Source organism: Plasmodium relictum (assembly GCF_900005765.1).
Source record: "Plasmodium relictum strain SGS1 genome assembly, chromosome: 13".
NCBI classification, from domain to species: domain Eukaryota; phylum Apicomplexa; class Aconoidasida; order Haemosporida; family Plasmodiidae; genus Plasmodium; species Plasmodium relictum.
This window is the reverse complement of record NC_041691.1, coordinates 579172-592461: the sequence shown is the minus strand read 5'-3', so window position 1 is coordinate 592461 and position 13290 is coordinate 579172. Positions and strand designations below refer to the sequence as shown.

The 13290-nt window shown below is 17.7% G+C and overlaps 3 protein-coding genes across 3 annotated transcripts; 2 read left to right on the top strand and 1 right to left on the bottom strand.

The window, feature by feature from the left end:
* Positions 1-238: 238 nt before the first annotated feature.
* On the top strand, positions 239-1441 carry PRELSG_1314600 (GTP-binding protein, putative; the record flags this gene model as incomplete). Its single annotated transcript, XM_028678672.1, has 1 exon — positions 239-1441. One exon carries the CDS (start codon positions 239-241, stop codon positions 1439-1441), a length of 1203 nt encoding a protein of 400 aa, XP_028535794.1.
* A 1273-nt stretch (positions 1442-2714) lies between these two features.
* Positions 2715-6754, bottom strand: PKG (cGMP-dependent protein kinase, putative; the record flags this gene model as incomplete). The annotated part of the gene is made up of 5 exons (XM_028678671.1): positions 2715-4571; positions 4827-5257; positions 5448-5622; positions 5787-5856; positions 6726-6754. The coding sequence occupies 5 exons, from the start codon at positions 6752-6754 to the stop codon at positions 2715-2717; spliced, it is 2562 nt and encodes an 853-aa protein (XP_028535793.1).
* Positions 6755-9321: 2567 nt separating this feature from the next.
* Positions 9322-13267, top strand: PRELSG_1314400 (hypothetical protein; the record flags this gene model as incomplete). The annotated part of the gene is made up of 7 exons (XM_028678670.1): positions 9322-9433; positions 9879-10122; positions 10265-10327; positions 10565-12146; positions 12296-12583; positions 12782-12946; positions 13151-13267. 7 exons carry the CDS (start codon positions 9322-9324, stop codon positions 13265-13267), a joined length of 2571 nt encoding a protein of 856 aa, XP_028535792.1.
* Between the last annotated feature and the right edge of the window lie 23 nt (positions 13268-13290).

Genomic DNA, 13290 nt, shown 5'->3' with positions numbered 1-13290 from the left:
AAATTATTAACAAAATGTATTAATAAGAAATCATATTTTAGGTTTCTTTAAGATACATTTTTATGTTATTTATTTTTTTTTTTAAACAATAGTTTTAACAGATACACATATATATAAAAGAAATAATATAAAAATATGTTTTATTTTAAAAAAATATGTATGAAAAAAAAAAAAAAAGATTATAAATACATAAATATACATATTTGTTAGATAATTTTTTTTTATTTTTTTTTTTGATATGAGTTCAAGTATAAGTGTATGGAAAAAAGAATTAGGTCCAAATTTGAATGATTTGTTTTTAAAAAAAGATTTAGATAATGTAAGAAATAGTAGTGATGAAAAAAAAAAATATTTATATTTGAATACTATAGAAGGAGAAGTTAAAGACAATCTTGATAAAAAAGAAAAATATAGCGATTTTATATGTAGAGATAAATTTATTTATGATGTAAATATCACCTGTTTTCCGAATTATATGCATAAGTCTTCTTTAAATATTAAAAAAAAATTTGATATATGTGATCTAATAATAGAAGTTAGAGATGCTAGATTACCTTTTACAAGTACTAATGATTTTATAATTGATAACCTAAAAAGATATAAAAATAAAAAACGTATTGTTATTTTAAATAAAGTTGATTTAATATCAAAAAGGATAGCTTTAAAAGCACAAAGTTTAATAGAGGAAAAAACTAATTCCATATGTTTATTAACTTCATCAAAATTAAATAAAAATATATCAAAAATTAGAGACATATGCAAAGAAATAAAGCCGAAATTTAAGAGCTTTGGTGTATTTGCTATGTTAGTAGGTTTACCAAATGTAGGTAAATCAAGTATTATTAATTCTTTTAAAGATATTACTTATAACTTGGGAAAATATGGTCATCAAAATAATAAAATAGCATTTGAAGTTAATAGAAAAAGAGTAAAGACAAATGTTTTAGCAGGAACTACTAAATTAGTCGACACTTATAAGGTTTCTAATAACCCCTTGCTTTATTTTATAGATACACCAGGAATTTTTTTGCCTAAAATGGAAGATAAAGAAATTAGTTTAAAATTAAGTGCATTAGGAAATACTTTGAATTATAAATATGATCATATGTATGTGGGAGATTATATACTGTTTACATTAAATAAATATAAATATTATAATTATGTTAAAATGCTAGGTTTAGATTCTCCAACAAATGATATACGCTTTGTAAGTAATGTTATATCAACAAAATTAAATTTATGTAGAAATTATAAATATCTAGATATAAATGGTGGTTGCAGATTCTTTATTGATTTATTTAGATTAGGATTATTAGGACAAGTATGCTTAGATTCAGTACCAGATAAAAAGGATTTTGTTACTTATTTTGATTTTAAATCAGAAGAACCATTAACAGTAAATTCTCAAAAACATCCTTTACCATTTAGAGGTTTATTGTAAAAAAAAAAAAAACATGAATTAACAAAAATAGAGTTCGTTTATTTTTAACTATAATTTAAATTCTTATACTTTGTATTATGTATTTATTAAAGATATTTATTTAAAAATACTAATATAATTGTAAATAATTTTTCTATTTTTTACATGACGTAGTATTAAAATTATTTATTACTTTTTTCTTTTTTTTTTTGCTATATTATTTATTTTATTTTATTTTTTTTTTGTATTGTATCTTAACATTTTTCTTTTAAAATAATCTTGAAATTTTTTTTATGATTTATTTATATAATTGAAGGAAAAATTAAAAAAAAAATTAAAAATTAATTAAAACTTAATTCATATCCTTTTATATATATTTCTGTTCTATTAATTTTTACGTTTGTGCTACAATATTGTCTTTTTTAATAACAAGCTTAAAAATAGTTCAAGTTTTTCCTTTTTTCCTCCATTATAATATATATATAAAGATTTAATACGAAATTAATAAAAAATTCTAAAAAAGGAGAATGAAGAATTTTAAAATGGATAAAATTACAAATATATGATTGAACAAACAAAAAAAAAAAAAAAACTCACAAAAAAATATATTTATGTACAAATGCATACATAAAAAAATAGCTTCAAATACTATGTAAGAGAAAAAAAAAATTATTTAAAATTTTACTTTAAATATTTTAATTATATGAAGACAATTTTTTCATAAGATTTTATATACAATAAATTATACATTTGCTAAATATAATTTTTATGGGTATATAAACAAACATCTATATAATAAATGCAAAAAATAGTAAAAGTAATAATCAAAATGATATATATTTCAAAATTTTATAATATAGTATAATTATATTCTAATTGCATTTTTCCAGAAGAAAAAGGGATATAAATAAAAAAGACAAAAAAAAAAAAAGACTCTTAAATATATTATAAATTATATAATTCTCTTTTTTTTTTTTTCATTTTACACACAAATATATAAAAACATAAATCTATGAAATATGTAATGCTCTATATATCATAAATATATGTAATATTAAATGAGATGATATATAAATGCATATATCTATACAAATAATTATAAATTTAAAAATATATATATATATATATACAGATGAAAAAATTCTTATAAATGATTTTTTAATAAAAAGAAACATGAAATTTTACTTCAACAAAAGTTAAAATAATTATACGTAAAAAAAAAAAGAAAAAAGAAATTATGAATTTTACAATAGGATGGTAATTAACTAATTATATACATATATATATATTTAAATTAGAAATCTATATCCCAATTATCATCATCATTTAATGGTTCTTCTTCATCAACAGCATCTTCTTCTTCAATTTGTTTTATGTCAATATCTTCTGCATAGGTTTCTGCTTTTGATATTAAAGGAGGATCAAGTAAACGACCAGCTAATTTATCCCAATCAAAAGATGAAAAAAAAGAATGCTCTTTTATATCTTTAAAACCGTTAATAGAACAACCAATTCTTCCTTGAGGTAGTCTACATAATAATCTTTTCATCAAATTTATACTATCTGTATCTGTAACATATTCTGGAAAGGTCAGTTGCCCTGTTAATATATCACGAAATATTTCTAATTGATCTTCTTCGTCATTTCCAAATGGTAGAGGTCCGCATATAAATTCATATAAGCAAATACCAAGTGCCCAAATATCGACAGTACAACCATACCCTTTTCCTAATATAACTTCAGGAGCCATATAATGAGGTGTACCTACCAATGTATAGGCTCTACCTTGTATTTTTTTAGCACATCCAAAATCAATTAATTTAACATATCCTTGCTTATCTAATAAAATATTTTCAGGTTTTAAATCTCTATAAACAATGTTTCTTTCATGCAAATATTCTATTGCTAATATAATAGAACCTAAATAAAATTGAGCCTGAGATTTTGATAATAAACCTAATTTTCTTATAGCATCGTATAATTCACCACCTGTTACTAATTCCGTGAGAAAGTAAAAATATCTAGAATCTTTAAATGTTCTTACTAACCTGATAATAAATGGATGATCATTTTCTGCAGTTATTTCTCTTTCTAACTTTATATTTGTTTGCTGATTCAAGTTAATTATACTTCTTTTACTAACACATTTTAAGGCATATCTAATTTTCGTTGGTTTATGAAGAACCAATTTAACAGTACCAAATGTTCCCCTACCTATAATTCTTTCTGTTTCTAATTCCTCCATCTCTACTTTTGTATCTTGCATTCTTATTCTTTCTTCCAAATGTGCTAACATAGGTCCTTGAATAATTTGTAAAAAAACACTTTTATCAACAAACCAGCATTCAACATTATTTACTTTGCTTATAACAGATGCAGTTCTAGGTTCATCATATAATAATGCTCTCTCCCCAAAATAATCATTTTTTCCTAATGTTCTTAATCTTTTATTATTTTTTACTATTTCTACTTCTCCAGTTTTTATAATATAAAATCTTGAACCCATTTCTCCTTCTTGTATTATATAATCACCTTCTTCATATCTGGTTGTTCTAAAAGCTTCAATTAACAAATTGCATTGGTTTTCAGTCAAATATCTAAATATATACATTTTTTTTATAATACTTTTTTTATTATTATAATCGATAGATGCATCTATGTTATTATTTCCTAAGCAGTTTGCCAAACAAGATTCAGTTATTAAAGCTATTTTGCAAACCTCTAATGATTTAATGGTATGTTTAAATTTTTGTTTCTGATTTAAAACATATTGATCACCAAAAGACTTTCCCCTTGTTAATATACCAATAGATTCATCATCAAGAAAAAGTTCTACTTTTCCTTCTAATACTATAACATATCTAACAGATTTTACTTTATCTTTATGTAGTATATTATAATTTTCCGGATAGTCTCTAACAATAGCTGTATCTGCTATATCATTTAGTTGTTCTCCACTGAAATGCTTAAAAATTTCACTCTGTTGCAAAGCTTCAGTCATTATATTACGAAATAAAACTACTTGTAAGTTTCCTAATACAATGTTTAATAATTTTCTACAAATAGAAGCACATGCAGTATGCTCCTTTGCAATAATGGTTGCACTTCTTGGTTCATCATACAATAGTGCTCTCTCTCCAAAATAAGATCCCTGTTAAACGTATGAAATAAAATAAAATAAAAAAATTTTTTAAATAATATATAAAAATTAATTGTAATAAAATAATTAATATATGAATGCAACTAATAAATATAATAAATCAATATCTGTATTTATATATATATATATATATATATAATGTATAGTAGTACAATAATAAACGCGTATATTCGTATATTTAACATATGCTAAATAGGAAAAAAATAAAATAAAATAAATCTACATAAGTATATATATAATAATTACTTTATTAAGAACTCTTATTTCTTTATCATTAATATAAACTGTAGCTTTACCTTCTTTTAAAATATATAAAACATCTCCATAATCTCCTTGTTTGACAATTGTTTCCCCTGGTTTGAAGTTCTGAATAACACAAGCATTTGTAATCATATTTTTCTGAGCTTCTGTTAACATATCAAAAACAGAAACAGAATCAATAAAAGATCTATTTTCATCAAAATTTCTATTCGACAACTGTTTTAAAGTTGCTCTAAAAGTACTCCTTTGTACTCCCCATAAAGTTCCATCTGTCACAGCCATTATGGTTGCACTTCTCTGTGTATTATGAATTAAAGCTGCTTCACCAAATGAATTTCCTTTACTCATTGTTTTTACTTTTTTATCATTTACATAAACATCAAACTTTCCACTATTTATAATAAAAAAGTAAGATCCTATAAAAAAATAATAAAAAGAAAAAAAAAATTTGCAATTTTCTATAATGAAATATTAAATAAAAATATAAAAAATATAAAAAAAATACTACTAAATAAGTATATTTATGTAAATAATAAAATGATATTCATAATATTACACAATAAATTAACTTTAAATTTGAAATAATGTTACACTATTTATTTATACCTTTTTCTCCTTGTTTTATAACCACATCTCCAGATTTAAAAACAAAAAATTGCATATAGTTAGACAAAGTTAAAATTTCATTATCATTTAAAGTACTACATACAAGATTGTTTTTTAAAGAAGTTTTAATCATATCAATATCTTCTGAAAGTTTTTCTCGGATTTCTAAATGATCCTAAAAAATTTTATAAAAAAAAAAAGATTAAATCATTTATTTTTAAAAAATTCTTATATATCTAAAATTTATTATTTCACATATAGAGAAAAAAGAATAATTACAAAATAATAATAGTGTTTTAATTTAATAAAATATAGGACAAAATAATTTTATTTTTGTACCTCCATTAAACTATCTTCCCCTGAGAACTCGTCATTTGCAAAAATTGCTTTTTTTTTATTTCTATCATTGCTAATATAAAACCAAAAAAACAATAAAATAAAAGTATTATATTACAATAGTTCATTAAAAAATTAGAAATATGCACACAATATATAAATGGTATATATAACTATATTTTTATTATATATATATGGATAAAAATAAGAATAGATATAGTCTTATGTTTGTTTATATGTTGACTTTTATCAGTAATGATTTTTGTTTTAGTTTTTATTAGTAACTTTTAAATAAGTTATATTTAATATATAAAATAAAAAAAAAAAAAATATTTATTTTTATTATTTTAGTTTTCAAATAATATATAAAATAATGAACATGTATAAATATAAATGAACAGTATTACTAATAAAAACACAATAATATTAATAATAATAAATTAGAAAGAAACATAAATAACATTAAAATATAATTTGTTCAATTTGCTTAAAAAATCTTTATATAAAAAAATAACATATTTATATATATATGTATATATAATGAAAAAAAAAATTATATAAAGATAGGAAAAAATTAATTATGAAAAAACTTAGAATATTGAAAAAATAATAACCCTTTATTATATATTTTTAAGGTGAAAGATCTAATATATTTGTAACTATACTTTTTTTGAGTTTATTTCTTTAATAAATTCATATTAATATTTACATATTTATGCTATCTTATCATAAAGATAAATCATATAATTAAAAACCATTGTGTATAACTGTGTGCATTGTTTTATAAATAAAATTTTATATTTCTTTTAGATATAGGATTACAATACATATATATATATTTAGGAAAAAATATTTATTTATTTTATTTAAATATATTATATATATATATATATATATATATATATATATATATATATATATATTTATATATATTTCAATTACTTTTTTTTTGGGTTATCTTCGTCATCCATTTTTTTTATTTTCTAAACTTCTCTTTAAAATTAAATTTACAATTTTTTAAGAATGTGTAAACATATATTTATTAGAGAATAAAATGTTCACAAAATTATAAATAGTAATTATTAAAACATGACGAAATAAAGGATATAAATTAAAAAAGTAATTGTTATGAATTAAAAAAAAAAAAAATTTAAATATGCAAAAAAAAAAAATTCCTAAAAGTATTGAGAAATATATATATATATATTTGCAGAAAAGAAAAAAAAAATTAGCTAAAAAACATAATTAAAATTAGGAAAAAGAAATATTTAAAAAAGGGAAATAAAAAAATTTATTAATAATGATGTTTTTTTTTTTAAGTAATAGAAATATAAAAAAATTTGTTTATTTCAATTTTTTTTTTTTTTAACTCTGTAAAATAAATTTTACTTTGAATTTACTATAAAAAAAAAAAAAAAATAAAAAAATAATAATAAAACTATCATACAAAATAAAACTAATAAATATAAATTGAAAAAGAAGTAATAAAAAAAGTGTAAAATGAAGTTCAAATTTACTTTTGAAACTTACAATTATATGTGTAATTTCAAATTATATTTTTAATTTAAAATATATGACTAATTTGAAGAATATTGTCTGAAAAACTTATTTAATCTAAAATTACTTTTTATAAGTTAGTTATATACATAAATTATATATATGGGACTTTTAAAAATATTAATTTATTTTTGTATAATATATTTCTATAAACTATTTCGCAATGTAATTTTTTTAAAATCCTAATTTCCTTTAATGTATTAATTTGACTTAAAAAATAAAAAAATTTATATCTTTTACATTCAAAAAAAAAAAAATAAGATATTTCATTTATATTTATTAAAATAGATGAAAAAATAAAAAATAAAACGCTAATATAGTATTATAAAGTATTAATTTATCTATATTTATTATTTTTCCTTTTTTTTTATTATTATTTAAAAACAAAAAATGAATTTTTACTTTTATATTTTTGTATTATTCACCAAAAAAACAGACTTCGATGCATAAAAAGAAAATTGTTTTACTTTTTCAAATGTTAAAATTATCTGTCTAATTTCTGTCTGCTATAATTTAAAAAGAAAAATGGCATTATTTATATATACAAAATATATTTCAAATTAAAATGTAAAATAACCATTTTAATATTTTACTTATTACAATAGTTTTGAATTTATGAAGTTTATAAAAAATCTGTTAACATTTCTCCGTTGTATAAGAGCAAAGAAATTTACGAATTTTACTTTTCAATTCTTCTTAAGAAAAAAATACCATGAAAGGAATTGAATTTTTTTTTTTTTAAGCACAAATATTTACTAACTTAGAAAAAAAAACAAATACAATGCTAAGACAATACTAAAAGTATTGAATCTAATTTTCATTTTATTTTTAAATACAGTACTAAATTTTTTTATTTTTTCTGAATTATATCACTTTTAAAATTTTCCTATTTGGTAATATATTTTCAAATAAATTTTAATTTTAATTTAAATAAAATAACTGTATATAATTTGAAATTATTATGTTATTTTAAATACAATTAAAATTAAGAAACTAATAAAATATTTAAGCTCGTTATTTTTATCATACAATCTTATAAACATGGATTGTTACGTATATAATAGCACTGCATTATATATAATATTCATTATTTTTCTACGTTTAATTATTTTTTTTCTTTTTATTAGTAAAATTTTTCTACTATATTCTTAAAATATAGGATGTGTAAAAAAAAAAAAAAAAAAAGAAATTTTAACTCATAAACAAAATTTTTACATTTATTGTTTTTATTTTTTTTTACATGTATGCTATATTATTATATTTTGGTGCATTCATTTTTTTAATAAATTTTAAATTAAATAAACAAATAAATCTTTATACATTTATGAGCATTTAATAAAAAGAATGAATTACACATAATTAAATTTTAAATTAAATGCTGTAAATCATATTTATGGAAACAAAAAAACTTTCAAGTTACAGAACATCACTATAATCAATCAAAAGATAATTAAAAAAAAAAAAAAAAAAAAATACTATTTAATATAGTATATAATATAAATGATACAAAACAAATTTTCTTTCTATTTTTTCCCTTTATTGATTTAATTATTTTATTTTTTATTTTTTTTTTTTTTTTTTGCACCTTTTAAAATTATTATATATTATTTTATGAAAAAAAAAAATATTAAATGAACAAATTAATTTTTATATAAATCCGTTTATGTCATTTATAGAAGAAAAAATAGAAATATAAAATTAATATAGAAATAGTTAAAAACTTTTTTATTTTGCTTTATAAAACTTGAACTATGTTATTAATTATATATAAATATAAAGAAATTTTTAAAGCTTATATAACTTATAAAGAAAATAAGTCTATGATAAATAATGAATTTACTTTAACAAAATAAATAACACATTTCTATAATAAGTAAAAAAAAAGAAGAAAAAAATTAAAAAAAAGGGTTACAATTATATTTTTTTTAATTAATGTAACTTCTTTCTACATAGGGGAATTATAGTCTTTAAACTGTAAAAGATGGGTAATATAAATAGTTTCAATTTAAAAAATTGCATTAGTATTTTGAATAAATTAATTGAAATAGAAGAACTTACTTTGGAAAATAATATTTGGAAGGATATAAGAAATAGTAAAATAATTAAAAAAATGAAATAATAAAATAAATAATAATAATAGAAATAAAAATAACATTAACATTTATAATAACAAAGTACAAAAAAAAATTCTGTTCTTTCAGTAATAATCTTGGATAAAGAAAAAAAAAAGTTCAAATTAACCCTAAAAGTATTCTTTGAAGAAAATATAAGTATTTTTATATAATAATTTTATATTAATATTATTAAAATATTAAAAAATGAGTTAAATAAATCATAAAAAGTATAATTAACAATTAAAATATGCCATTACAATTAGTCTATTCTATTTTTTTTTTTTTTTGAAGACTTAATAAATAGCATAAAAAGCCCAATAGGAATATTTTTGAATTTTGTTTCTATTCAATTAAGAAGTAAAAAAAAAAAAAAAAAAATTTTTTTTTAATTATTAATATAAATTATTTCTTATATACGTAATAGGAAATAGGTCTAATAAGATTCAAAATGACAAAAATCTTGAATTTTTATTATATTTTACAAAAAATATATTTAAAAATATTTGTAAAAAAAATAGTTATTTGAAATTAATTGGGATAATAGAATATTCTAAGTATTATAATAATATTAATACATTAAATAAAAAAAAGAACACATTTCAAATATATTTATTTTATAAAGATAAGTATATGGTTCTAAAATATTTTAATTTAATAAATGATCTTAAGTAAACAAAATAAAAAAAAAAGAAAGAAAGAAAGAAATGACAAAATTTTAATATAATTTTAATGAAGTATATTTCTTTTCTTTTTTTCTACTATACATACAAATATTATTTATTGTTTTAATTTTAATATATGTTTTTATAGGAATTATATTTTAAAATGGATAAGAGTAAATTTTGCAAATGAATACAAAACATTTTTAAAATCGTAATATTATATAATAAAAAAAAAAAAAATATATTTACTCTATGATTAATTAGTAATATTTACTTTTCATTTTAATACTATAACCGTTACCACTTCTTCAATTTTATGATTTTTAATTTGATTAATGTTGTTACTATAAATATTAGTAGTTTATTATTAGCTTATATATATATATATATATATTTACATTTTTATATATATTAATTTTATTTTTTATTTTTTTATTTTTTCATTAAGAGGATTTGTGTTTTTGGACACATTAAATAACATATACAATTTAAGAAATTTTTATGAAGAATTGAAATATGATTTAAATAAAAAATTAGAAATATATTTCTTGCTTCCTATAATAATACCAATACATATATTTAATGATAATTTAGATAATAATAACAAAAGTGCATACAATTTAAAATCAAATGAAGATATTAAAAAAAATAATGGAGAAAAACATTACACAAATAGCGTGATAGTTAATTTTTTAATAGAATTAATCTTGTATTGCATATATTGCTTAGATGAAGAAAATCTGAATAGTGATGTAGTTCTTTATTTTTTAAAAATTCAAAACTATATTTTTGATATTTTTTTTTATTTATCATCAGTTAATATTGATTTTTTTAATTATAATGAATGTTTTTATAATAATGTAAAAGTAACTAATAATTTAAATAATATGATAAATGAAAATAATGCGATTGAATTAAATAGAAAAATTATAACTGTAAATAATGATAATGAAATTGATTATAATATTCTTAGAGTTATGTCACAAATGTATTCACCAAATATTTTCTTTCTTGAAATCCTATTAAAATTAGTTAAAAAATTATATAAGTATAATTATGTGTTATTTAATAAGTTGACATATGAATTCTTAACATATTTAATAAGCATATTGTATTATGATAAATATAATATAGGATTGAAATATTTTTCCAATTTTAAAAGTAAATGTTTAGGTCTTTTTATATTATGCATTTTTTATAAAAGTAGTATAAAGAATGAAAAAAATAAAAATAAAGTAAACATGATGGAAAAGAAAAAATTCATACTATCAAATGAAAATGAGGATAATATATTTTTGCTTACATTCAAAGAATTATATGATGTGAACTTTTTTAAAAACGAAGAAAACAAATATTATGAAAACTTTCAAATAAATACTATAGATTTTAAAAGAATATTCAAAATTTTTCTAGATACAGGAAATTATTATATGAATTTAAAAAATCATAATACTATTTTAAATTCTGAACATGCCTATATTTTATTGTTATATATGTTTTTATATAAAAACACGAAATTTTATATGTATTTTTTTAGTAATGTAGACAATGTTCAAATTTTTCTTCTTCTTTTATATTTCTTCATTAAAATAACTCAACAATTAATCTTTAAAAGTCACTCTTATAGCAAAAATGATATTCATATAGTAACTTTAATTTTAATTATTTTTGTTCTAATAATACATGACAAAAATTTAGAAAATGCGTTAAAAAATAAAATGAATGCAAAGTTTTTACAGGTTTTTGATTTACAATATCAAGCAAATTATGGTAATATTTTTTTTTATTCAATATTAAAATTAGCAATATGGAATTATAAAACATTTAAAAATATTTTTACTTTAGAGCTAATATATGCTATTTTTAGTAATATAAAAATTTCTTTTATACTTGATTCAGAAATTATTAATTTATTAATTAAATACTTTAATGAATTTTTAAATCATATAATAAATGTTGCTGATGCCATTGCATTCCCTCAAGAATATTCTAGTATAAATAAGAATTATATAAACGAACATAATGTTCAGGTTACTATATATTTATTTATTTAATTTACAAATTAAAAATTGTTTTACATCGATTAATTATTTATTTTTATTTTAGTACATTTTTAAAAAATACAATTTTTTTATACTTAATATTTTACCTTTATATTATTTTCACTATTTCTTATTAGGCTACAGGAATTTTATTTAAATCAATATTAATTTTATTGTGCAAAAGTATGAATAATACTAATATAGATAATCTAATAAATGTTTTTTTAAGCATATATGAAAGATTAAGCATAAATAATATCAATAATAAAATAAACAAAATCATTTATTTTAATCATGACAATACAAAAAATAATAATGAAATGTTTAGACTTATATTAAAATCTTTGGTTCCTTATTTACAATATATTAAGATATGCATATTATACTTTTATAATAAAATATATTATGAGAACAAAAATTATAACGTAAATTAATATCTATACATTTCATAATTTATTTTATATATATCTTTTTTTTTTTTATATTTTATTTTATATTAGTCATTTATTTTATTTTATTATATTTTTTTTTTATTTTTTACCTCTTGTGAATTTTTCTTTAAGCATAATAATTCTTTTAATATGTTTTTATATATATCATTTATATTTTTTTTTATTTTTTAGATAGATGAGTTGCACATTTTAATTAAAAATTTAGCATTAAAATTTAAAATAGTTACAGATAATAAAATTTATTATAAAAACAAAATATTAAAAAATTACGAAGCTAGTAAAAATGGAAATATGGAATTGCAAAATTATTGTATAGAAATCAGTAGCATTATGAATGTAATTTATATAATTATATTTAATTTATATCTTATATTTTATCTATGTCTATATATATATATATATATAAAGTTTATATTGAAAATTTTATTTTTTATTATGTTTAATTGGAATTCATAATTAAATAACATATTATATAATTAATTTTTTTTTATTCATAATTAAATACTATTCAAATATAATAAACTTTTTTTTTCTTTTTAGTTTTATCCCCAAGATTTAAATATAATTCGTTATAAATATGATGAAGATGCTTATTCCATTTTTTTCTTTTTTCCATATATTTGGTGTGTAATTAATAAATTAATTATATTAAAATAATTCAAATAAGAAAAATTCTTTCT